At 41.4% G+C, this 27,114-nt stretch overlaps 1 protein-coding gene across 4 annotated transcripts in view; it reads right to left on the minus strand.

Annotated features, from left to right (window-relative positions):
- herc1 (HECT and RLD domain containing E3 ubiquitin protein ligase family member 1) overlaps window positions 1-27,114 on the minus strand; it is a 93,196-nt gene that overhangs the window by 23,026 nt on the left and 43,056 nt on the right. The window contains exons 31-57 of one of the 4 annotated variants that reach the window (XM_052063817.1): window positions 24,729-24,884; window positions 24,544-24,650; window positions 24,122-24,232; window positions 23,870-24,040; window positions 22,369-22,608; window positions 21,727-21,810; window positions 20,836-21,395; window positions 18,404-19,004; window positions 17,913-18,180; window positions 17,384-17,594; window positions 16,438-16,604; window positions 16,213-16,329; window positions 15,832-16,075; window positions 15,562-15,683; window positions 15,260-15,468; window positions 14,556-14,824; window positions 13,690-13,742; window positions 12,778-12,978; window positions 8,552-8,726; window positions 8,086-8,353; window positions 5,433-5,646; window positions 3,414-3,670; window positions 3,206-3,333; window positions 2,679-2,815; window positions 888-1,088; window positions 583-713; window positions 276-493 (exon numbers count right to left, since the gene is read on the minus strand). In XM_052063817.1, the coding sequence (XP_051919777.1) occupies window positions 276-493; window positions 583-713; window positions 888-1,088; window positions 2,679-2,815; window positions 3,206-3,333; window positions 3,414-3,670; window positions 5,433-5,646; window positions 8,086-8,353; window positions 8,552-8,726; window positions 12,778-12,978; window positions 13,690-13,742; window positions 14,556-14,824; window positions 15,260-15,468; window positions 15,562-15,683; window positions 15,832-16,075; window positions 16,213-16,329; window positions 16,438-16,604; window positions 17,384-17,594; window positions 17,913-18,180; window positions 18,404-19,004; window positions 20,836-21,395; window positions 21,727-21,810; window positions 22,369-22,608; window positions 23,870-24,040; window positions 24,122-24,232; window positions 24,544-24,650; window positions 24,729-24,884 (5,620 nt within the window). Of the gene's footprint in view, window positions 1-275; window positions 494-582; window positions 714-887; window positions 1,089-2,678; window positions 2,816-3,205; window positions 3,334-3,413; window positions 3,671-5,432; window positions 5,647-8,085; window positions 8,354-8,551; window positions 8,727-12,777; window positions 12,979-13,689; window positions 13,743-14,555; window positions 14,825-15,238; window positions 15,469-15,561; window positions 15,684-15,831; window positions 16,076-16,212; window positions 16,330-16,437; window positions 16,605-17,383; window positions 17,595-17,912; window positions 18,181-18,403; window positions 19,005-20,835; window positions 21,396-21,726; window positions 21,811-22,368; window positions 22,609-23,869; window positions 24,041-24,121; window positions 24,233-24,543; window positions 24,651-24,728; window positions 24,885-27,114 lie in introns of all 4 variants that reach the window. The other 3 variants (XM_052063816.1, XM_052063818.1, XM_052063815.1) reach the window with 3 other exon arrangements.

The following is a 27,114-nucleotide window of genomic DNA, read 5'->3' on the forward strand; positions in this document are numbered from 1 at the left end:
TTGAAAAACTGGATTTCTTATTTGCGAGGAAATGCGTTCATGGTATATCTGTCTCTTGATAGTGTGAACAGATTATGAAGAGTATATCAATCCTGTTTTCTCTTCTACATATCATTGGTCATTCAGATCTGATATGCAGTGATGTAATATCCCACCCCAAATTACACTAAGTACACTAATTACATTAAGTGGTACGCTCAAGTGTACGACTTAACCCTTACACATTTCAGGAAACTTTTAACCAACATTTATATTAATTGCCAACGGTGACCTACATAGCTAGCATGATGAGTGGCTTTGGGCCACTTCCAGGTAAGCTGCACCAGGCAACGCCATTAACCACAGAGGGTTGTTTAAGACTCATTAAGCAATGCCAGCCAGTGCCCAGTTCAGAACGCGAGTCAGCATTGGCCCAAAGTTTCACAGTCTCTTCTTTGGCACATGTCATCAAGATTTGACCTGTAGGACTCCACTTCATATTCGTGATTGATTCCTGGAAAACATGCATATTCATTTCTTTGAAGTCTTGTAGATTGTAAATTTACCGTAATTATATTTAAGGCTTATTAAGAATGTTTATACCTTGTGAGCATCAATGACCACAATAGCTCCCTGTTCTAAGGGCTCTTTGGATCCAATCAGCAGCTTGCCATCTGCGTAGCCCACTGCAAAAGCCTTGTCTTCTCTGTACCAGGCTATGTTCATCACTGCCACTGCGGAAAAAAACAAAACAAACAAACAAAAAAAACAAATCAAAACATCAATCGTAAACATGTACTTTGTACTATGTCCCACCCCCAAAAATGTTGTGGGGTTTTGTCATTCATAACGCTGTCAAAACCATTATTAACACATTGGCAATAACAATTATGACAGATTTGCCATACCATCTTTCCTGTAGCAGTGCTCCAGTTCGGTGCGGTGCATACTGCAGGAATCCAATACTTCAATGAGGCCCAGCGATCCATCCATTCGACCCACCAGAAGCATGTCAGTGGGTTCTCCAGACCACAAAGATTCCGCTTCATCTTCAGGCCAAGCCACTGCTGAAACCCAATGGGGCTGCACATCCAAAAGGCCTTTACCACCTTCAGGAAAGGAAGTAAGGGACTAATCATAAAACACATCTTTAGCTTGTCCCGTAAGGTGTTGCCTCAATGAGTCACTGTCATGTGTTAGCACAGCTTGTGAACAGGTACGATTTTGCCACCAAAAGTCATAAATATCATATCTTCAATAATATATGCGTTAATGGCTGACAAAACTGAGAACACCAATTACTCTTCAAACACTGTACAATGTAATAAACAACAATCGTCAATGGCTTCAACATAGAAAAATAGCAGTAATCTCTACCATTTGTCTTCATTTGTGCCTGTGCTGATCAACCTCACAAGTGTGAGCCACCACAGCTGTCTGATGTCTGCTGCCCATGTAAATAAATGTTTATGTGTCTCTGATGTTTCAGCACTCGGGCGCAACCATGTGCTCGCTAATAGAGTGGTGACAAATCAAAACGCATTCTCCGGTTAAATTATTTGAAAAGGTTATCAGCAGTCATACATCAAGAGGACAAATACAGCAAGCGTGTATGTGGCCAGATGATGTGTCGGCCAATTTCATGAATGAAACTGAAGACAGACTAAATGGTGCCAGGACCTGTAAAATCTTGGAAAGTCTCACTTTTCCTGGATGCTGTTGCTCCAATCAAAACTAGAACAACTTTTAAACGGACTTAAAATATCACGGTGCACTAACAGAGATAATGACTTTGAAATTCAAATGCAGGAAAGCAGAGAGTACAAGTGGAGAACTAAACTCTAAATTCACTTTGACCTGAAAAGAGAAAAAATATGGGACTGTTTAAACCAGGGCTGTCAAACTCATTTCACATTGCGGGCCACATACGGACTCGGTAGATGTCAAGTGGGCCAAACCATTAACATTATACCATACTGTGCTATGAATCACCAAAATCTCATCTCTTTCCTTTGTTTTGGTCTCAAGAAGCTTTGATTGGCGCTTTTATATCCTTTGTTGCGTTAGGTCTATCTCAGTGACAGACTGAGACTGCTGTTTTCTTCCCTGATCAAAACAACGTTGTCTTCTACTGTGATCAAAACAGTGTGCCCCTTAGCGGATAATCCATGAATTACATTTTATTTTAAATATTCATTCTGTGTCTTTAATGCATTTTTTTTCCCACTTTTAAATGATCTCCCGGGCCAGATCGAACCTCCTTGCGGGTTGGTTCCGGCCCACGGGCCGTATTTTTGAGACCTGCTGGTTTAAACAGAATGGGGGATGTGGGAGCAGAAGGGAAAAAAGTCTTTTCAACATCTTTTTCTTAAACCAAGAAGCACTGTTACAAAAAAAACAACACAAATTACCGTTTTGTGCTATGTTGTGGACTATCTTTTGTAATAGGCCAATTAAAAAAATGCAGACTGAAAGTGTGTGTTGGGAGGATGGTAATGATATTCATTCATTCGTCTTCTCTCTTAATGCAAGCAGTGGGTGTTGATAGTTATATACTGCGCCGTTTATAGATTGTGGGAAAAAAATGTTGAATAGTTTATAAGCAAGTACAACAAACATTTTATTACGAAAATTAGAACTACTAATTAATTCTCATTTCAAAAATAACAGACAAATTTAGGAATAGGTTGATTGCTTACCGTTAACTTGCCAGATGTTGACCATTTTCTCCATGGCAGATGCAAGATATTTTCCAGTCACACTCCAAGCCAGCGGAGACAGGCAAAAATCACTAGGTGATCCCAAACATGTCCGGCCCTCCACTGAAGACCCATCACTGATAGGAAAACAGATAAAAAAACAAAAACAAAATATTTTTGAAAATAGAGATACATTTATAATTGTGAAGACTGAAACAAGAATATAGAAGTGTAAAGTATTGTTTCGGAATTTTGGGCGTCAAGAATGATTAAACATTCAACTGATAAAGCATTTGACTAGTTGGACCCTAGAAAGAGTGCTTTGGGTTGATAGAATACAAAGAGGACTAACACATTTCATGATACCTTCATTGGTTTGCCTGTTTATTTTTAGTATAATTTGGGTAAGTAAATGAAGATTCTAGTTATTGCAACGTTTTTTGCCAAACAAAAATCTGCAGGAACAGGTCAACAATGAGTTTTTCTTCTTCTTGAGCATGTCAAGGTTTCTTGATTTGTTGTCTCACTCCTTATTGAAGATGCAGGTCTGTTGGAGGGTATACTGGCTTTTGGTAACATTCCACACCCTGACTGTGCCATCATTGCCACTAGTTGCCAACAAGCCTTTCTTTTTGCACCAACAGCATGTGAGGACCTAAGACAAAAGAAACATGCATTGGAAAGTCAAATGCAGTCGTTCCTAACTAGCAAATGAGCATTCTTAGGACAACTCACCCGACTCTGATGAGCTTCCAACTTGATTAAAGAGCACTTTCGCAAGTCCCCTGCCATATCAGCAAAGGTCTGTGGCCTGCTCTGATTGTCACGGTCATGGGCAGCTAGTGTGCGTACCAGCTGCTGGGCGGCCCATTGTCGATGTTGTGAAGAAAGCCTGGAGGACAGGCAACAGGCTGCCAGAGCATTGGCCAGCTCTAGAGGGCCTACAGCGGAGGGATTATGGGAAGGATGGGCATACAAATGCGCAATTAGACCTGCTTGACATGGAAAACAAGATGACAAGGATTGCCCATGAGTCAGAGAATGTACAAAACAAAAGATTGACACAAAAAAGGTGACATGATAAATGTGAACTAAAAAGGTGGGACGCTCACATAAATAATCAAGGTGAGTCATATCTGATGAATTGAATATGACATCTACGTTTTACAACATTCTAGATGATAACATGTAAAATCGACAACAAATTAACCACAAACAACTTTGGACAGCACACAATGACTGCTACATTCTTTTTCTTTTGGGCGGCGGGGGCGGGGAGGGGGGGGTTGCTGCCTCACATTTAAACGCACCAAGACAATTCAATAAATACTTTGTGATAGAAAGTGCATAGTGCAACTAGTAGCAAATGTCAACGTTTCAGTAACTCACACGATCAACTCTTACCGTATTTTCCACACTAAAAGGCGCACTGGATTATGAGGCGCACCTTAAATGAATGGCCTAATTTGTAATTTTTTTTCATATACAGTAATGGACGCACTGCATTATAAGAAGCTAAAATGCATTCACTAGATAGAGCTACGCTCAAGAAAATGCCAACAGAACGCTACACTACACCCCGATTTATATAGCGACGATCGGATGTTGGTAAAACTTATTTAATCAGAGATGAAAGTTGACTTTTCTGAAAATTCCGGGGAAAAATATATATATGTACACACACGGGCAGCCCGGTAGTCCAGTGGAAGCTCCGGCCTCCCTGTGTGGAGTTTGCATGTTCTCCCCGGGTCTGTGTGGGTTTTCTCCGGGTACTCCGGTTTCCTCCCACATTCCAAAAACATGCGTGACAGGCTGATTGAACTCTCTAAAATTGTCCCTAGTTGTGAATGTGAGCGTGGATGATTGTTCATCTCTGTGTGCCCTGCGATTGGCTGGCAACCGATTCAGGGTGTCCCCCGCCTACTGCCCGGAGACAGCTGGGATAGGCTCCAGCAACCCCCGCGACCCTAGTGAGGATCAAGCGGTTCGGAAAATGGATGGATGGATGTACACACACACACACACACGCACAAACCTGGCCGATCACGCATGAATTAGTTTACACAAAACGCTATTCAAATACTCGACACTCAAGGATTAATCTTCCCTTTGTGCGCACACATTCCCACTTTGTGGCTTCCGTTGTTGCCGAAATTTCAAAATCTCAGAAATATGGCGAGGCAATGAGAATGCGAGGCGAGGGTATTACTGTTGTGGCGACGCCACTCAAGCTAAGCGAGCCTCAGCAGTAGATAGTCCGCTGCTCTCTGCTGTGCGTGCTTCAGCGCGAACATGTACGCAAGCGCGTCTTTTGATTTCAACCAATCAGCGCCGACGCAACGCCGTCACACACCCGACGTCACACACGACAACATCTAAGCTAAGCTAGCCGAGACGACACTTCAAGTAGGACGGACACATTTTTCCAGAGGACTTTCATCTCTGTTTAATAAACAGCGACACAGTTCACTTAACCAACAGCAAGTTATCACGTTGACTCGTTAAGGTTGAACTCTCTTTCCCTCTATTTCCGTGTTCAACTGCGTAACCCGATCGCCTTAAGTTTGAACTCTGCGCTGTAAGCATGTCTCTAGCAAGGAGCCATTTTCGGGTTGACATATTACCGTAACGACCATACACAAGGCGCATCAGATTTTAAGGTGCGCTGTGAGCTTTTAAGAAAATGGAAGGCTTTTAGGTGCACCTTTTAGTGTGGAAAATACGGTAGATATCTTCTACACAAAGACAACACACCTCTTTTCTCCATGTCAGCTTTGTCATAGGCAGGCTTGAGTTTTGCCACTTTATCTGCCAAGAGAGCTACCAAAGCCTGCGTCACTACAAAGTTGGGAGAGGTAATAAGCTTGTTCTCCTCTGCCACACCGCGTAGGAAGCTGGGTAGGAATTTCCTTTGGACCGGATCGTCCACAGTTGTCAGATTCATGCCTGTGGCTGCGGAGATCAGATTCTGTAAATGAAAGATCCATGTCTCAATGATGACAGGAAATCCAATTTTACAGCAAATTGCAGCAACCAGGATGAACATTTCTGCATATCATACACCACATGACATAATTGCCTTAGTCATATTTCAATGTTTTTGGAAAACAAGAAAAAACTATTTGGAGAAAATGCATTGGTATTTGATAGAGAATAAACAAACACAATGTTATCACGTTTAAAAGTTTCATTTTGTTACATGCTTGATTGACCTCGAACGCGCGTGTTCAAAGCGCTTATACACAATGGAGCACAAAGAATCACTTGTCAGTTTGAGGTGAATGGAGACAAGGCGCTTGTTAACTGATAAGTCAGGAAGAAAGATTAAACTTTGGGCGGATAGGTAGGACAGAATGCTCTCCAGCATAATAAGATGTCTTTGAGCAACATTACAGATGTATCAGTTCATGGGAGATATTGGTGCTTGTACCGGGTGTCCACTGACAGCCGCGGCATGTAAATGAAGGGGCGAGTGTTTTTCTGATATGTCATTTGTAATTTGAATATACCGTCAATAAAGCCCAGCAGGAGCTGTCAGGGTTCGGGTTTTTGATTTTGAGAAGCGAGCATGAGTTAGCAAAGAACCGTACCTTCTGCCTGGCAGTCAAAGACAATCTGTTCATGGGTCGAGTCTCTGTTCAACTGTCCGAGTGAGCATCTCTGACAGATTTTATTGATTTTTAACAAAAAACACTCAACCACTTGTGTGAACACGTAAACAAAAGGAAAAAGACCCTTCCTTCATGAATTACCTAACATAAAATTGACTTAGACTGCTCCAATTACATGCAAACATAACCTAACCAAATGTGTTTTCCTCTCCTAAATTCCAACCAAAATGTGTAATTTGTCAACATTAACCAAGTTGTTGTTGTTTTTTTAATGTTTCAATCTTAAATCATTTTTCTTTTGACACAGAGAGATATTTGATGGGTTGAATGATTGGCATTTACATAATTCATCAAGAAACATTGCATCATAAAACGTTTCGGTTACATTGGTTGTATTAAAGCAAGCTTGTAAAAGCAAATTGGGCAGTTAAATAGCATCAGGGGGAATGAAAGAGAATGTCATGATGTGACAGGCTACTCAGGGGGTTGCTAACTAACTTAATGCCAAAATGTAAAAACACGTTTCCAAAATACTTTCCACAATACTTTAGTGCCAACGCATATAAAAAAATTTTTGGTAGTGGTGTTGTTGTTGTTTTTTAAATAAATACGTAATAAATGGCTTTGTGCACTTCCTCAGTCAGTCTGGAGGCTGTGTGAATGATTTTAGTATGAAAAATCACCTCTAGATGGTAGGAGTGGCTTTGATCAGGTCATGACCTACACAGTGTGTGAGTGGGTGTGGGTGTGGTACGGCGCGCGGCAATCCTATATCGCAAGGTGATGTATGGAAGCAGTGTGGTGGTGAGAATGTGGCTCACTCAGGTCCTCATCCTCCCTCCACCTTTTTCTACCCTCTGCCCGTCTCAGTACAATGGGGTGAAGAGCCTTCAGTCGCTCTGCCCCCAAACTCTGGAACTCACTTCCTCCCAACCTTCGTAATATTGACTCTCTTTCCTTATTCAAAACCCAGCTCAAAACCCACCTATTCAGACTTGCCTACCCGCCTTAAATCTTTCTTTCTTTATTTATTATTTTATCTGTGTTTTACCACTGGTCTTGGCTGTACAGTGTCCTTGAGTGTTGTGAAAGGCGCTTACAAATGTGATGTATTATTATTATAATAAATACCGAAAGCTAACTCTACAACAGAGCTTTTTCAAATTTAAGAAGAAAAAAAGATGACGAAGTTCCATCGTCATCCTTGACGAACATGCGCACACATGCACAGTAACACACCCACACAAAGTTCAACATTCATGAAAACGTCATCTACAGGTCATGCATCAGTGCAGTGTTTTTCTCCCAATAAACTGTGATTTTACAATCAAAGTAACCTTTTTGTGCTGTTTATGTGGTTATTTAGCATGAAAGCATTGTTTAGATACTTGAGTTATCCCAAATGCAAAAAAGAAAAAAAAAAGAGCATCAGAGTGAAAGTTCTGCTTAAAAAGCTGTTTTCTCAGGACTTTTCTGGGCAATGAGTATTTTCAAGAAACTTACCAATATTCAACTGCTGTTTACTAAAGAATAGTAAAAGGTAGAAATGTACTTTTTCACCTTTTCACCTTTTCCAAAGATGAGGGTTAAAGCTTTCTTTTGGTAGGTTCAATGTGTACATAGCTACAGAACTCAATTTTCTGTAGGCCTTCAAAAATCGGTTGAAATTGGTTGGCACCGTTCTCCCAATTTGAGAAAAACGGCTGGCATTCAATAAGTTAATTGTAAATGACATCATAAGCAATATTTGCGTTTCAGTTTTGTCAAGCATTTTACATTTGGCTATAGTAAAGTACCTGTGTGCAGAGCTGCACCAGTAGTTTAGCAGCATTGGGGTTGTTCGAGGCCAAGCATCCCACTGCTGTGCTGAGATATGCTAGACAGGAAATGGGCTTGCTGGCCTTAGCACCTCCACGTGTCCTTTCAGCATGGCCAGAGCCTGCGCTAGGACCGGTAGAAAGCCCGGCCCGTCCTGCTGCCGCCAGGCACATGAACCTGACCAGAGTCCTGATATCTGTTAAACCAAGGGATTCCAGGCCAGCTGCAAGGCTGCAGCTTGAACCGCTTGGTTGGATGGAAGTTGTGATGGTATGAGAGGTAGAGAGGTAGAGTACAAGACAAAATATGCAATTACACAAATGTATTGTACATCATTATTATTATTATATTCTGAGAAAACTATGGCGTACACGTCTTATTTTGTTGTACTGTTTGCGTTTGCTAAATAGGGGGCTTTTGCCAACGTGTGTGGGTGAAAATTACCTGACAGAGAGCAGAGAGAGTGCTCTCATCACCATGGTCCTGGCTAGCAGAACCTGGGCTGCAGAAGTCACCCTTCTCAGAGCCATCACTCGGTCATGGGGGTTCTGCAAGGCGGCTGCCTGTTCCCCAAGTGTTACCCTGCCTGAAGAACTCTTATCCACTGATATTTGACAACCTGCAAACAAATGCACCAAATGTTAACTGTGCTTAGAGCACAGATTGATGGCCTAGCTCAGGGGTCCCCAAACTTTTTCCTGTGAGGGCCACATAATTTTTCCCTTCTCTGATGGAGGGCCGGTGTCAGTTTGTAACATCAACGATTGTAGGGGAGCTTAAAAAATTGATTGTTTCCCAGAAAGCCACACATAACCAAATAACCCTTTCTAGGTTCTTTACAGAAAAAAAGTCAGGAAACAAATAATAACACTATTAATGAAATAAATAATAACTAAATAACCCTCTCTGAGTTCTTCACAGAAAAAAATGGAAATAAATAACTAAACAACTCTCTCTCTTTATAGCCCCTTGAAATCCACAAAAAAAGAGTTCTGCCATCTACGAGAACGCCACCTATCTTGTCTTGTTTATGTCTGCTACCGTCTTGTTCACGTGTTCTACTAATTGATCTGAGACACAACTAAAACATTCTATGGTGTGTAAATAACTTTACGACATTGATTTCAACCCTATTTGCGTCATGGGTCATTTTGCCCCGAAGACCACTTTTGTACTTTTTTTTTTTACAGCTTCCATGGAAAGGTGAATAAAAACAACATTTCAATTTTTCTGCAGTTGGGGACAATCTAGGAAAAGTCATAAAATTTCAAGTTAAAAAAATATCATTTAGGGGCTTTTTGGGGCGTTTTTAACACAGTGACGGATCATTTAGACCCGAGGACAACAGGAGGGTTAGAGGGCCGGGTCAAATGTGTAGTTTGGGGACCCCTGGCCTAGCTTGTTTTTGTTTGAGCCCTGTCTGTATGTCAATCTACAGTATATTTATATTATTTATATGATCTTCACACAGAAAGAGAAGAAATGTCATATATAAAAATTCAACACATTTACTATTTTGTTTTCCCACAAATCGACACTTATGGTCAGCTTCCACGAGTATGTTATTTTTACAAATTACTGGCTAATCTTAAGAATTGAAAATTGCTTTCTGGCTTCTAAAATGCAATGTTAATATATCAACAAAGATGTTTTTTTTTCCTCCTGAAAAGTGATTGTTTTGAAGGCATTAGGATTTTAACTAATGCAAACTATTTGCAATTGTTTTGTAAAGTTCAGCTTTGCAGTCTTGACTAGAGTTGTCATAGTTCCAATGTTTTGACATTGGTAATACAGTATACCGTAATTTCCGGACTATATTTCTAACATCAGCACTTTCATGTCAACTTTCACGACAATGTCTTTGGGGAGGTTTTCTTTTGGCACACGAAACCCGGTGAACAATACTACGACTGTCGTGGTGAATGCTGCCTTGTTTAATAAATGGAGCACTGTCACTTAAAAAGGATCATTGGATATAGGAAATCTCATTAGACTTGGACCACGAAGAGGTGAGACGAACGCTGAGCTGTGCTTATTCAGATAAGATATCCTTTATTCGTCCCACACTGGGGAAATTTACAGCCTGCAATCAAAATCATAACTCGGCTGATATTCATTCATTCAAACCCTTTGACGTCTAAAAGCATCAATTAACGCATAGTCCTCGCCTCCCCATGACATCTCAAGGCGTCAATTACGTTTTTTCATGGGGGAGGGGGCAAGAGAATCTGATGCAACTTCTCACTGAAGGAGCAGGCTTGACTGCAATGTGAAATGGCAAAAAAATGGCCATCAGGTGGCAGTGGTGCAAAAATCCACCATTGTTCAATTTGCACTTTCTTTCATAGTTCAATAGTTTTGTTATGTGCAAATAAATTATTTTGCTATAAAAACATGTTATGTAATGTTGTTTTGTAGGAGGAACACATTATTGAGGTATTTGAACTGTCACAGAAGCAAAAAATGGTGTCAAACTTGAAATGATGCTTGATGCTGCTGGAGGCTGTAAATTTCCCCAGTGTGGGACAAATAAAGGATATCTTAAATGCATGCTTTTACAAAAAGCTAATTTTCTCTGGATTTCTGAAGAAAATCGTCCTTTTCCATAAAACTCCTCTAATGCTGATTGCCAACGAATGGAGAAAGATAGAAACAAACTTCTGCTGAAAGAAGAGTCTCACCTTTCTTCTGACATGTCGCATGTTTATTAAGGGTGTGGAAAATAATCGATATTAATCGATACATCGATGCGCGCGTGCGCGATGCGAGTGCATCGGCTCATTCACTGGGTACGACGCGATTGACGGGTGAAATCGAGATTCATCACGATGCATTGGTGGGTATCGGTAAAATCCGATTCAAGAACCGTTTTATTCATGTTAAACGTTACTTATCTGCCCTTTCCTAGGCGCATTGAATGCACCATCATTACTTTGCGTTTTGTGTTGAACACGGACGGAAGCCGTGAGTGTACATACAGTCCAGTACAGTACACTACTCGCGAAACACTATGGAAGTTCGCGCAAGCAGCAGTGCGGAAACTACTTTATTTAACGCACCCGCAACATTCAGATATTATGTTTGGAAACTACGGCTTCGAAAAGAAAGATGGAAAGCTTGATAAAACCTCGGTAATTTCCAAAGAATGTCGCACTACGAAGCCATACAACGGCAGCGCCACAAGTATGCAGACCACTTGATGATGTGGTGCCAAACGATGGCACCACATCACCGACAAGGTTCCCGCCCCCTCCCCGTCCAGTTCCTCGTTGGACACCGGAGAAACTTGGCTTATTTTGGGGGTCCCCTTGCAGCTCACTATGACCGCGCAAGGAAAAACTATATATGGATGACTCTTTTGGACATTTCATTTTGACACTCAGTGAGAGTGGTCTGTGTGCGCTACAATACACACAGCAGCTTTGAGGCTGTGACTGCCACATTGTTTCAATTGTATTTTTTTCTGTCCTATGGAGATGGATATTTCATATAAGACACTCAGTGAGTAGTCTGTTTGTGTTTACACTACAACAGCTGTGAGTCTCAGGTGACAAATTGTTTACGTTTTCTTTGCACAAAACCCAATTGTGAAAGGGCTTAAATAAGTTGTTTTACACGTTCTACTGTTTATAAGGAATAAAGTGGTCTACTTTTTGCAATACCATACTGAATTCCATCTTTTTTTAAAAACTTTTTTTCTTTGCGCATTTGCATCATGTTTAATTGCACACACAATATCACAACAAATTGCACTGTATCGGATCGGATCGCATTGATTTGAACTAAATGTGTATCGCATCGTATCACATCGTGAAGACAGTGAAACGTATCGCATCGTGTCGCCAGAAAATTCCATGTATCGTTTAAGTATCGCATCGCTGGTAGTGCATCGAGATGTGTATCGAATCGTCCTCAGTGCTGAGATTCACATCCCTAATGTTTATACAGCCGAAGAACAAAAAATTCTGTGGGCCTTGCAAATCAGTCAAAATTCAGTAAAATGTGAGGGACTGAGGGGTTTTTTCCAATGAAAAAAGGGGGTATTCAATGAGTTAAGAGTAAAATATCGTCGTTTGGGAGTTTGAACGGTATCGAATGGTGAGTCATGTGAACAACCGTGAGGCAGGGGAGATTAGTTGTTTTGCATGTGTTTCAGGCATGTACAACATGCCGGAAAGTGCTCACAAGCCATGACTGTTGTCTATTGTGTGTGTACATTTCTCTATGTCAGTCCCATTAGACATATATCAGTCTTTTATTTTATTAATGTTATACATTTTCTATGTTCAGTCGGGAATAAAGTCTTCATAAAATAATTTTGTGTTGGGTCAAGTCTGTCACAGACCCAGCCACATGGCTTTCGGATTGGAGTCCAGTTCAAAACACAGGTGAAGTGCGCCCGCTCGTGGCCGGTTGTTTTGTCTGTGACACGTGATAGCAACTCACTGTTACCTTTTCTTCTCGAACGCTCCCTGACGGCCGTTGGAAAAATCTTTAATCAGGCCTATCATTAAATAAGCCGCCGGGTTGAAAGCGTGTGACAAATGTAGCGGCTTATAGTCCGGAAATGACGGTACCTGCACAAAATACCTTGATACCGGTAATGACAGACTTATTTTTAAAGACGCAGTTCCATGTCCAGAACTGCAGTTATGGGAGAACACACTCACCAATTTGCAGCAATGTCTCTTCCATGCTGTTGGTGGCAGTCACCATAGCTGCAGAGGCCCCTAAAGGGTCACTATCAGGGAACTGCACAGCCTCTGGGACAGTCCTGCGTTCACTCAGACCCAATGGACCCGCCAAAAGCTCAAATTCCTCTTCTCCAGTTAGCTTCTCATCTTCATCAACATCCATCATGTCCCAGTCTTCTGGGGTGTCACAAACAAACAAACAATGTGAACTCAATGAACAATGTAAAACACACTTGGGCCTGATCCACTAAGTGGGCAAAACATACACAATAAATGAGCAGTTAATTTTGCACGTTCTAGGAGGAATATATGTGCATAAATTGATTTAGCATGCATCACTAATTTTTCAAACCTTAGAAGAACTGATTATTTTGCGTTTTTAAATACCGCATCTCAAAAACAGATACACACTAGTGCGCAAAGCGGCACCACCATAGCAAAGACAAAATGAGAGCCAGCAAAAACTTTTCTGCTCATCTAAAAAAAAAAAAATTCAAATCTCCGAAACAAAATTTAGCAGGGCGTAACATCTTTTGATCAGCAATGTAACTTTGGGACTTTTGCATGACCCAAGAGAGGATGCTTGGACTTGGGGCCATGAAATCACGAGTCATCCCATGCCACTGTGACAAAACTCTAAAGTTAGCTTTTCAGCACGAGTCATTTGAGCACACGGTGACAATGGTGCTGTGCTGCAGCAGTTTTCTGGGTAGGGAGTCCCAAGTTTCAGTGCGTGCAATCTGTTTGAAAGAGTTTAGCAACAGATTGCTTAGGAGATCATGTGCAAAACGTGCAATCTGTTGCATATAATTTATCAGCCACTATTTGGATTTTTACAAAATCATACCCTCATATTTTTATAGTATTTTGTGTTCAAGGATATTTTACCTTCATAGACACTGTCTTGCTTTCCCAGAAGGTCAGGGGCCTGACCCTTATATCTGAAATAACAAAATTGTAAAATATATTTAATCGAATAAAAATAAAAACATTAAATGCCATTTATAAGCAATACATGTAAAATAAAGGTTCTAATTCAATGCTTCTCAAATAGAGGAACGGGCGGGAGCTTTGGTTGATTTAGTCTTCAATTAACCCAGAAATGGGCAAGTGGTTGCTCTCATCCACACTCAACAAATTTACTGTCCTATACTGGCACTGTTCACACAGGTGAGTGAGCTAGCCCATTCATTTGGGGATTTGAATGACATACAGGAAAACATGTAGTAGTTTAGCATGAAAATCTTTTAATACGTTGATTTTTGGGAAAATATGCACAAAATGAGTTTTTGCACTTGATGATGGTTTGCGGTTCTGCATTTTTATGTCATCTTTAATGGGAATGTTCATGTAAGAGAGGCCTTTGCCACGGGGGTGTTAGATTAATCACATTGTGTGGTTATTTTGAAAATGTACATTGGCTCAGTAAAAAGCAAACATGCACATATTTTGTGTTTATTAAAAATGACATTTTTGTCATACATCTGGTTATGAAGTGTGCGGTCTCATGCGGTTCCCCATTAGCGCCGATGAAAAATTGTGGGCCATGCCATCATTTAAGTTGCCCATCCCTGAATTGACCAATCATATGCTTTTTGGAATCTGGGATGAAACCTAGGTATGGGGGGATAACTCATGCAGTAACAGGCAAAATACACAAATCGCATAAAAAGTCCAGAGCTAAATTGGGAACAGAAAACCTCAGACTGTGAGCCACCCATACAGATGTTTAAGACGCATAAATTTGTGCCTACCTTTCCACAATTGGAACTTTTGCCTTGCTTTTGATGGCTAAATATTTCTCTCTACAGGCACCACAAAGAAGGTAGTAGGGGTTTCCACTGCCACACTCCCCTCCGAACCAGCCATCAACATAGGAGCCATTGCTACGGTAGCCCTGCCGGTTGGCACTGCGACCGCAACCAGGGTGACTTTTCTTCATATGTTGATTGAAGTTGGCTACATTTGCTTCGCACAGTTCGCACACCACCATTTCATCGCGGTCATCTGTCTCACATACATGCTGTGATGTGTGGCAATGTGTCACCAAAAGAAACACATTGACATCCATTAAACAAAAATTTTCACAAAACATAGAACACTATAAAATATTGAGTGGTGCATTCATGGAATGGTTATGTCAGAGACATTAGTTAATGACAGTTCGTGGCAGTGTAGCGTTGGGGTTAATGTTTGTGATTCATCTTCCCAAGCAACAGACAACATTCCATTGGACTACATTTTTCTTAATTAAGGTCATGCCAATGAAGTCTATGCAATGTCGTAAAAAGGTGCATCTTGAAAAAAATATTGCTGAATAATATAGAGAATTCAGCGTGCTCATGTGACTAAATTGTGAGTGAGAGGTAATGCAGGGCAACTAGGACCTGACTCGTGACGGCAGCCCTCTCTGTTCATAGCATAAAGTCACACACACCCATGTTGGCCAATCCAGTACCTCCGGGATCCACATTCCCAGAATGTCAGTGTCACTGGCAAGTTCCTGGCCAAACATGACCTCCATCGTCTCGTCATCCAGGTCCATCTCAAGCTCCTCGTCCAGAAGGTTGAAGTCATAAAGGGCACCGGGGTCTTGCTGTGGCATTTGGGATGGCACCTCCCTGCGTGATTGGCTGTGTTGGGCTTGCACCGACCGGTACAATCCAGCTGACAGAGTGGCGAAAATTAAAGTGGGGTCAGGAAGCGGAATCTTATTTTAAGACTTGATTTTTACAAACTTTTAAGAGGTCTCACTCTCACCAGCACGGGCAAACAGTCTGCGTGCAGCCAGGTCAAAGTGATGCTTCCTTGAAACAGCAGAACGTCCTCTCAGGGGAACACCACTAGAGGCCGATGCATTATCCTGTTCTTGTCCCTCTGGACTAGTGTGCACAAACAAATTTATTGAAACACTGATTTCATCAATTGCTCAAATTTCTCAGAGGTCGGGGTGGAAAACTCTGACTACCACAAAATTCGGGTCAGTGTAAATCCAATCCGAACACACAACAGGCTACGCATCAGTTGTACCTCTCGCTAAAGCCCTCCTCCATTTCGGAAAAATCAGCTATGTCTCCAGGTGAAGAAACATAGGAGTTTCTGTCCCGAGATTTGCCTCCAGCAGATGCTGTTGCACCTGGACACTGTGTGTCAGAAACATCAACTCCACTGCCTCTTGTGTGAGGCTCATCATGCCCGTCGTCTGTACCAGGATGTTCTATCATCCACATTGCTAGCACTGTGATGTTCTGGGCATCTGCTTCTCCTCTTGCTCCTGGAAATATAGACATGTCAACATTTCGCACCATCATCTAGTTTTGATTCTTAAAATCATGGTTACTCTGTTGTTCTTTAAGAATGAATATGATTCTACAATGAAATGCAAGAACGACCATTTTAGTAGAAACCGACCAGTTGCCTCCAAGGCTTTGGTGATTTGCCGCAAGGAGAAGCCCATCTCCAACAAGGGTACAGCAATTGCAGGAGGAGGTGGAGATGTTGACAGCCTGCTGCTGGGGTCTGATAGCGCTGAAAGAAAAAAAAAAAACACCCATGGTTAGTGAGTAAAATTAAAAATCAAGAAAATCAATAGAGCTGTCAGTCAATTAATCAATCATGTCAGTATGGCATACTTACAGGTACCAGACCTATTTTGCGGTCTGCTAGGCTGCGAGTCAGGGGAGGTCAGACTCTGCCTGCGGCCGACGTCATCGGAAGGTGATGTTGGCAAAGATGACACTGGAGGTGTTTGTGCTCGTCGAGTTGGAACCAAAGTGGTTGTTGGGTAGCTGGAAAACATTTGTCTATGCCAAGAGAAAATCACCTCAAATTCAGAAATGACATTTGAAACATCCCTTAATCCACCATCCATATAGCCAAGCATTACAAAAATAAGAATAATAAGACTTTATTGTTCATTGTTTTTGGGTCGGTCATTAATTGTGCTTCAAGGAATCACATACTCCATAAAATAATAAACCATCTTGTTTGAGCAAAGACAAACTACGACGTATGTTGTTTCTGTATACATGCTTGGGAAGGGAAGCATATTAATGGTCGAAATGTTTCTGCCTGATGCCATAGATGCTGCTATGCTCCCTTTCAGCATCATACCTTTAGGATTTTTCACAGGTGAACTATTACTCAATTTAAGAAAAACTCACAATAGTCACTGGAATAACTTAATAAATTTAGCTCATAAAGATGAGACATTTGGTAAATTTTTCTGCTTCAACAGAATCGGAAATAAAAAAAATATATTTTTTTAAGTCACAAAAGGACAATTTAGAGTGTTCAATCAAGCTGCCTGCCATGCATGTTTTTGGAATGTGGGAGGAAATGGGAGTATCTGAAGAAAACCCACGCAGGCACGGGGAGAACATGCAAACTCCACAATCGAAGGCCGTAACAGGAATCGAACCCTGCACCCTCTGCACTGTGAGGTCAACGCGCCAGTCGACCACCGGGCCGCCCGCATACAAGCCCCAAAAATCCTTAAGGCCCCTTCAAGGACTGCTGCTCCTTGAAATCATATTGTGATAAGACTTGAGAAATGACTAACGTGCACAGTATATGACCTAACCTGAGAAGGCTGAGGGGCATGACCCCTGGAGACTCTGAGGCAGGGACAGTTTCAGTGTCCGTGACAGGTGTGGTTGCAGTGGTGGTGTCCTCCAGAGAGGAGCTCATGAAGGAGGTGGTACTAGAAGCAGAGGGGCTGGTGGTGACTGGTGTCTGGACCAGCTGTTCACCCTCTACACCCTCACCTTCAGTTTCTGGCTCAATTCGCACACCTAAAACACAAACGAGGAAATATGCCTGTTATTTTGAGTATTGGTATTGGCACAACAATTAGGCCTGCAGACAATTTCAAAGCGGGAGCAATAAAGAAGGTTGGAACAACGTTATGCTGACTTAGATGGCAGAAGATTTTGCAAATTTTCATAAACCACAAACAAAAAATTAAAGATATATTGTATGCTTGTTTAGGTTTTTTCCCCTCATGCATTTTATATGACAACGGCATTAAAACTTGACTATCAGAACCAGAGTCTTCAATGTATTAAGTCAAAAAAAATGTTTTTGCGAGATCTTGTTTTTCATTTTCTCACCAGGTTTAGCCTTTGCCCCACTGGGTTCCTCCAGCAGTCCATTGACCACAAGCTTATAGATCATGGCCTGTGCCCTCTCCAGGTCTGACAGCCCGAGAGCACGCTTAATGGGGGAACGCAAGACTGCCCGCTTCACCATATGGCGCATGAGAAATTGAAGAGCAGCCCGCATCTCCACCTCTTCTTGGCATATTGGAGATGTTGCAGTTGTGCTTGCACTGGTATTGGTATTAACATCTGCATTGTGCCCACTGGATTCTGGTAACACCTTAAGGGAGATAACCGTTTTCAATTTTATCACTGTAGTCACGGAGAAAAATCCACATTTCTAATGAATCCTGGAGATGCCTGAAGGCAAACTATTGAATTACCTTTCAGGTAAAATTTCTAACACAATTAAGCTTACCAGATGACAGTGGTATCACAGATCTAATCTGTTCATAAATCAAAATCTGACTTTGAAAAACCAAGTTGTTGTAAAGTGTGAATACCTTTGGAATGAGCAGAAGCTCGGCATACTTGCTGCAGCTGAGCAGGACACTGAGGGTCTTCATGGCTCCCAAGTAGAGATAAGAAAGCTGAACCGCATGGATCTCAGACTGGGTAGCAGTAAAAGAGGAATACGGCTCTTGGCTACGAGAGCAATGCTCGTGGCCTTTCTTCCTGTTCCCTTCAACAGGAGCATGAAAAGGTGTGTCATTTCCACCTACTCCACCACCACCACCAGAGGAAATGTCACTCTCTGACTTGGGTGCCACATGTGCCTTGACCTCATCTAGACTATGAGAAACGCGTAGGTCACAGGTAGTTGTGTTTGGAACTGTTCCAGATCCAATGCAAACGTCCCTTAGTTCATTGTGGTTGGCCACTTCATTGTCTGCCTTGTCTTCATTGCTGGTCGGCTCATGTCCTGTAGAGTGTGCGTTGCGATGCCTCCTTTCGTGGCGTCGTGCACTGAGCTTAGCAGCTGTTTCCTCATGGATGCTGGTAAGGTACGTAAGATCCAAAAGGAGCGAGGCTGTGAGGCCACGGAAACGTGTGACGTCGAAGGGTAGAGGCTCACAGGGTTCCAGGTTGTACAACGGTGTGTCACTAGGCGACCAGAAAGTTGGGAAGCTTTAATGATTTCAGTCGAGAATTAAAAAAAGACAAGGGAAAGAAAAGCAAAGTGAGGGAAAAGGGCAAGAGAGAAACTTGAGAAGGAAATGGGGGAAAAAAATGTATGGATTTGGCACCAAGTGTGTCACTAGACATGCATGTAAAATAATAATAGATTAATAATGATGTGGAAGGGTAGAAAGTGGAAGTGTCTCACAAAGAGGACTATGAATAGAAGCAGCTACTGAGGATTGAACAAAAAAAAATACATATATACATAAAAAATACATGGTGTTAACTTGTCACTACTATTGTGTAATTAAAATTATTTAAACCTTTAAAAATACAAATATTTAAGGACACATGGCATATATTTGTCAAGATACTCCTAGATAGAAAACATTAAGGATGGGCATTTGGGGGAAAAAAAATTATCAAATGATTTCTCAAATAAGTAGAATACGTCAAATACACTGACCAGCCACATTATAACTTGCAGAATCTACTTATTCCAATATAACAGTGCACCTTCCCAATGAGTTGCACAATTACACTAAAACAGAATTAAATCCCAGACAATTAAATGTTGTCAGACGCTGTCTTGTAACAGCTACCCAATCTGAAAGTTATAAAGTTGTGAGAATGCAGTGGTCTGGCAAATCTGATTACAGTATACTGTATTCCCCAAATTCCAGTCGACATTATAAGTTTCATACAACACATATACAGTACAGTGGTACGTCTACTTACTAAATTAATTGGTTCTGCAAGAAATTTCTTAACTAAAACATTTTGTAAGTAGAGACACGTTTTGCATGTAAATGCCCTAATCCGTTCCAAGCGCCGCAAATTTCAGACAAATATTTTATGAAGCATAAAAATGCATCAAAATATGTAACAAATACATGTTGCAATTAGATTATTGCACAATAAATGAGAGTTGTGCAAAATGTAAAAAATAATAAAAATGATGGTCATTTAACTTTTAACTGCATCCTCATCGTTTTTTACCCTCTTGTTGTTACCATGTTCTCTTTCAGAAGTAGTTTCTGTGTGGCATTTTGTAAAGAACTGATCCATGGACGCTTGCTTTTGTCAGTTTTTAACAATTCTTTGAAAATGTCCAAGGAAAACATCAGCATAGTGAGCAATTCCCCGACGGGTGAACACTTTTTCTGGGTGATTCACATTTATGTAAAACTATCGGAATGCCTCATGGCCCAAGGGGCAGATGACGAAGACGCTGCATAGACACAGGTTTATCTATCTACATGCATAGACACATTAATTAGAGGTCCCTTTTAGCCAATGGGCTTTCAGGAGGGTGCTTGGTAATAGCCAATGGCAGAGCAGCTATAAGTATGTTGCGTTCATGAAACTTGGAGCTGTCAGTAGCAGCCCATACTGTATTTTTAGCTTTCATATCTTGAAATTTCTTTTGCAACAAGAGGCAATATTTTCCTGTTGAGGCATTTCGTATGAAGAGGCACCACTGTACTTTATATCAAGTACTGCATTTTATGTATAAATCCTTCTCATTTGAAATGACTTTACAATAAACTTTGTTCTCTTGAGTGTATGAGGCACTATCGTCATCATGTCAACTTGCTGCTGAGAGTCATACAGGGTTTGTGTGTCCAAATACGCAAAGGCGATAGGGGCGAATGCAGAGGTTGGCAAGGGGGTTATGACAGGCCACACAACACAAACTGCTACCAAATAAATTGCATTTCATGACTCACTTGATCATGCCCATTATTAACATAGAAATGACAAATTATTGTAATGTGTGTCAGGCCCAAAGTAAATAAATAAATAAACATACCTGATGGTGATCTCAGCCTCATCCCACTGTACCTTGGCTGAGGTACTGCCTTCTTTCACCACTCCAAGCAAAGTTGCATGGCGTCCTGTCTGTTTGTGAACACATCGTCCACCAACACGGAGACCCGCATCTGCACCGCCGATTATGGCCAAGACTGGCCATACCTCTGTGCAGAGTATCGTTAGGAGGTGCTCCGAAAGCTCCCCTAAGCCATGTTGTCGTCCGTGGCGACCCCTTTCTTCCTCAGTCCTAATAGGCGTTTCTTGACTTTCTCGCTGTGTGTCATGCTCCTCACGGCCCTGCACTGAGCGACTCTTTTTCAACCTCTGGCCACCACTGCTAGTCGATGCACTTGCTGTATCTCTGAAGCAAGGCTTGATTTTTTGAAGACGTTCAATCATGGTTTTGTTAATACGATGTGTCCAATCATTAGTGCGGTGTAAGATTCGTATTAATTGTGTAGTGGCCTCAGCCAGGACGGTGGCTATCGGGCTACAAACTGGGTCTCCGGGCAAAAGGTCTCGAGGTGTACCGCGCATCTGCATGTCACAGATCTTGACCTAGAAGGATTTCAATTATTAGACAGTGTAAGACCATAAAATATACACTTGCATATGCACCACAACAACTACATATTTTAACACAATACAGACGGGCATGAGATTATTTTACTCGCATTCTCATTGTAGACATGAGGGGCACACACACGTTACCCTGATAAGAACCAATCCTAAACCTCAATCTCCCACCGACAATTCCAAACTATTTTGGTCATGGAAAGAAAAATTGTATCAAGAAGCATAGAATCATTGGGTATATAATAATTTAGCACTCGGTGACATACATCATATTTCTCTGATGTAGAATGCTATCTAGTGTGTACTTATCTACCTTTTCCCCTGGGTTACTGCTATAGAACATCACGCAGGGGAAGAGCTCTGTGGCATCCACATCCTCAAAGGCCAACTTGGGCTCCTGTGGAATCACATATTAGCAGTTAGGGAGAAATACCCAATTATTTCATGCATTCCTTGTATTTTTGCATGAGTTTCTTAGTTAATTGCATAGTTTTCAGAATAATTATATAGTGTATTCAATTACAGCAAATATTGATGGAAAAATTATTTGCAAATCATTGTATTCATGTACCGGTACATTTTACAGAGTCCCAACTTGATTGGAATTGGGTTTGTATATTCAGGATGTGATATTATTTACCTATCACCTCCATTTCAGCGTTATCAGTGGCAAAGGTAATAGTTGGGAATGTGTGTGGTATCTTGCGATACCAGTTTCAAGATGCTGAGGAGATTCATAAGGAGAAAAAAAAGCAATAATGCCAGAGCGGCACCACACAGGTGCTTGGAGGCCGAGTAGGCCACACACACCCAACATGTGGCATTATTAGAGCTTCCATAATTGGTCACATCAGATGCCGTCAATTGTGAGATGCAGAAATGTTGCATTAAATGACTGAATATAAACATGGCACATTTGTGTTTCAAGCAAATGCAACCCATCACCACCTCTTACCTCTCCATTCTTCCCAAACGAGATGGTTCGAGCCTCCATGTCAAGAACACAAGTGATGAAGTCTCCCTGGGTAAAGCTGCTAAGAGTCAGGGTTTGTTCCCCATTGTGATAGAGGTTTCCACTGTATGCTCGGTATAACCACATATCTGATGTGGTACGGTGGTTAAAGTCATGTACGGGCCATCGCGAAACACCTACGCATGTGCCCTCATTGCCCCGATTCTCCTTCACAATGTAAAACTATGGAAAAATAAGAACAGTCAACAATCAATTCAAAGAGGAACCTAAAAATAAAATAAATTCTGTTTTGATGAATGCAAAACATTTACTCCCAAAATCAAAAACCTGAATAACTGTAATACAGTAATTACATTAAAATGACTAAACAGACAAGGTAACTGATGGCAGGGTTCCTACAGGGTTCTTCCCAAATTTAAGACCATTTTCACAAGAAATGCAATACCTAATTCATAGACTTATTGGAGAAAAAAAAATCTGTGATCTTATGTTAATTTATTTCTTCAAAGAGGAAATGTAGAACGCGTGGATGTAAGAAGGCAGCATATTGAGTAGGCTTAATTACGTAGCACGATCATTGTGCAGATCGAGGACTGCCGCAGCTGTTCTCTTATTGGCTGCCGCTGCTCAACCCGTATTGTTTTGTGTTTTTTGTTATTGTAAAGTGTCCTTGGGTGTCTTGAAAGGCGCTTATAAATAAAATGTATTATTATCATATGTTCTTGAACAACCTGGCATGGGATTCTAGCATATTCATGCCCATTGTACCCAGCTAATATATTTTCTGTGCATACGATGTACACTACACACTGTACAAATACTGGTACATCATTTCAGCAACTACCGGGCCTTTGCGCGGGGTCGCCCTGATTTTCAGCACTGCACACATACAATAATTTTTAACCTAAGAGGACGGTCTGCGCGGAAAAAAATGCCAAATGAGTAAAAGCTGTTGTTTGTAACAGTCTTCTGTCCTTCCCAATTCTTTGTTTTCATTTATTTTGTTAAATGTACAAAGTATGTAGACTGCTCACCCCAAACTGAATAAGCAAAATAATGATGACGGATTGACAACCCCCTCTGCATTTCTGCGTACCTTTTTGCACACAGCAACAAACACCCACATTTGTACTGCTCAGGGTAAACGGGTTATAGTCACGAATGCCGCTATCATTGCTTGAATACAACATGTAATTTCTTGCACTTCTGACAAACGCTCATCGCCTTCTGAAGTCAAATATTTGAAGTGGGATTCGGGAATGCCCATAGTAACAATGCTTGGGAATCTTTTTCTTCATTTAAACAAGTAATAGATTACTATAATAGTTATATAGTTTAGCATTACAAATATAATTTCGTTTCGTCATACTGGTGCAGTAGTCATTACAGAAACAGGTTGCAGGTATGTTACACAGTTTATATTGGGTGGTGGTGTCATACATTGTCGATGCACTTCATATTAAGAGAAATCATAACATCGTACCTTCCACTGGTAGCAACCAGAAGAGATTCCAGTGGAGGCTAAGCCATAACCTTTGCCACCACTGCCATGTGTCAGCCCTTGCCCATTTTCCACCACACAACATTGAGCTTTCTCTGGGTCAAAGGACAATTCTTGGATGGGAAGGTTCTCCTCTTCATCCTCGGCCTCTCCCTATCAATTAAAGTTATGTCAGTGCCACAGATAATTCAATATTGACCCACTTTATGGAGATAACTGTGCTTTTTTCCCAACCTGTAATTTCAGTTCATGTAATTTTTCTTTAATCTGGATGGCGTGCCTGGCTTGAGCAATAGGAGCTTCCCACATGCAGTCAGACAACAGGGAGAAAAGCCGCTCGACAACCTGGAAGATTTATTATCAAGTCAGTTGTGTGCCTGAGTGCGTGTGTGTGTGTATGTGTGTTTTTAACATTTAACATTGACAGCATACAAAATCATCACCCATCCCTGCTTAAGAGAATGTAGCTCTAAAATTGAAACTTAAATCAACATTCAGATTTAAACAAACAAACACCTTTGTCAAGAAGTGCGAGCTAAAGCCAGTGCTGTTTGTGGGAATGAGTAAGATGAAATACTGTATACGTGTCGAAGCTAGAAATATTGCAGTAATCGTTCTCCGTTATCATTCAAAAATATACGGGCTTGTATACATACCTGTATCATTTGTTCATCCTCCATATTGGCCTCACATGCAGGTAAAACAGCTTCCAAAACATGTAGCGCTAAAAGTCGAGTTCTTAGGTTCCCCACCAGAGGGACCCCTAGAATTGAAAGTCAGTTGTGTTTTATTTGTGTCATAGGCCATCCCCAAACCATTGAATAACAGATAGCCTGCTTACCAGAGCAGCATTTCTGCGCAGCAATATTCAGCAGCACTTCAGTCCATTTTGGGGAGGCCATCTTGGACTGAATGGCTTTGGAGGACACTACTCTCCTGAGGAATACTAAAAAGTCTCCCAAATGTAGCTCAGCAGTGTGTTGCTTGCGCAGTAAAGCTGAAAAACAACATAATTACCTTCAACAAAATGTACCCTAATCATTTAGCCAAACCTTCTAAACTATTATGGGAGGGTTTTGAAACATAATCCCACAGGTGAAACCAGAAACGTAAACTACCTAAGAAGACGCATGCTTTTGTTTTTCCCCCTCACCGTCTAACCCGGTTATCAAAATTGTTTGGATTTGCTTAATGGCAAAATAAAGAGGATTTAAAAGAAAATTCATTTTGTCAAAGGTAGAAGGTTATAAACTTTTAATATTTGGTAGAGCTGTCAAACTACAGAAATTTCTTGGCATACATATAACTTGGCTCAAACATTGATATCCTTCCACAGGCTTCTCATGACAGTTAGCCGTAAATTTGGCTCATTCCTACTGATTTAACTGGTGTTGGCGAGCCAAATATGGAGGTCTGCTTAATGGCACATGCCTTTTGAGGTCGACACATACATTTTGAATAGGATTGAGATCAGGGCTTTGTGATGGCATCTTGAAAACTACGCTGTTATCCGGAAGCCACTTTGGAACCAGTTTGCAAGTATGCGCCGGGTCACAGTCAATTTGGAAGACACATTTGTGCACCGGCTTCAACACCTTGGCTGATTGAGAGGGTGTTTCAGTATTTCCAAAGATTGTTCTTTCCTGATCATGCCGTTTTTTGTGTGGGTGAAGTCCAGTAACTCCTCAAAAAAAAAAAAAAAAAAAAAAAAAAAAAAAACAAGGATGCTGCCACTCCGTCTTTCACAGTTCTCAGGCTTGCCAGCTTTTCTTTCTAACCTCCAAATGTAACAATGCCTATTATCAAGTCAAATCAACAGTATTTATAGAGCACTTTCAAACAGCCATCGCTGCATACAAAGTGCTGTACTTGGAGCGATTTAACATACACAATAAACAGTAAGACGAATCGGTAATAAAGGCGGTAGAAAGCACCAAGCAGTAAAATCAAGAACAAATCTAAGTCATGCTGAGTCGAACGCCAAAGAATACAAGTGAGTTTTGAGGAGGGCTTTAAAGATGGGCAGCGAGGAGGCTTGTCGAATGTTCAGTGGGAGGTCATTCCAGAGAGAGGGACCAGCAACAGAAAAGGCTCGATCCCCTCTGAGCCTCAGTTTAGTTCTTGGTAATTCTAACAGAGACTGGTCCACAGACCTGAGGCGCCAGGCAGGTGTGTAAGGGCGGATGAGCTCAGAGAGGTAAGGTGGCGCGAGATTATTCAGAGATTTGAAAACAATGAGGAGAATCTTGAAAATAACTCTAAAATGAATGGGGAGCCAGTGAAGGGATGCCAGAGTAGGAGTTATATGCTCCCTCTTACGAGTACCAGTCAAGAGGCGAGCAGCGGCATTCTGGACCAGCTGAAGTCGCTTAATGGAGGACTGGCTGACTCCAAAGTACAGGGCATTGCAGTAATCCAGCCGGGATGTGACAAAGGCATGAATTACTGTCTCAAAGTGTTCATGTGAGAGGAGAGGTTTTATTTTGGCCAGCTGTCTAATGTGAAAGAAGCTTGATTTAACAACGGCACCAATTTACCGATCGAGTTTGAAATCACTGTCCAGTTTAAGGCCCAAGTTTGAGACCGTTGATTTCAGATAAGGAGACAGGGGGCCCAAGTCTACAGGATGGAATGTACAAGGGCCACTGGGACCAAACAATCACCTCTGTCTTCTTTTCGTTGAATTTCAAGAAATTTTGTGCCATCCAGGTTTTGATTTCTTCCAGACAGGATAGGAGTGGCCTTAATGAGAAGGTGTCTTTCTTGCTCAGTGGGACATAGATCTGGCAGTCATCTGCATAGCAGTGGAAGGGAATACCATGTTTCCTTAAGATGGAACCCAAAGGGAGCAGATACAGCGAGAACAGCAGAGGCCCCAAAATTGAGCCCTGTGGAACACCACATGACAGGGGAGCAGTGCGTGACTCAGAGCAGCCAAGGCTGACACAAAAGGTCCTGTCAGCTAGATAGGACCTAAACCACTCAAGAGCACTGCCGCCAATGCCCACCAAGTGCTGCAAACGAGTCAGCATTATGGCCAAACAAATTAATTTTCATCAGATCATATGACAAAACTCAAACATTAAAGCCTTTGTCCCTTTGTTACAACCTATAAATTGTTTTTTTTTTTTTTTAGTTTCTTTTGGAGTAATGGATTCTTCCTGGCAGAGTGGTCTTTCAACAACTGTCAGTAGAGTGCACGCTTTACTGTGGATAATGACATATAG

Source organism: Hippocampus zosterae, chromosome 4 (assembly GCF_025434085.1).
Source record: "Hippocampus zosterae strain Florida chromosome 4, ASM2543408v3, whole genome shotgun sequence".
Classification (NCBI taxonomy): Eukaryota; Metazoa; Chordata; class Actinopteri; order Syngnathiformes; family Syngnathidae; genus Hippocampus; species Hippocampus zosterae.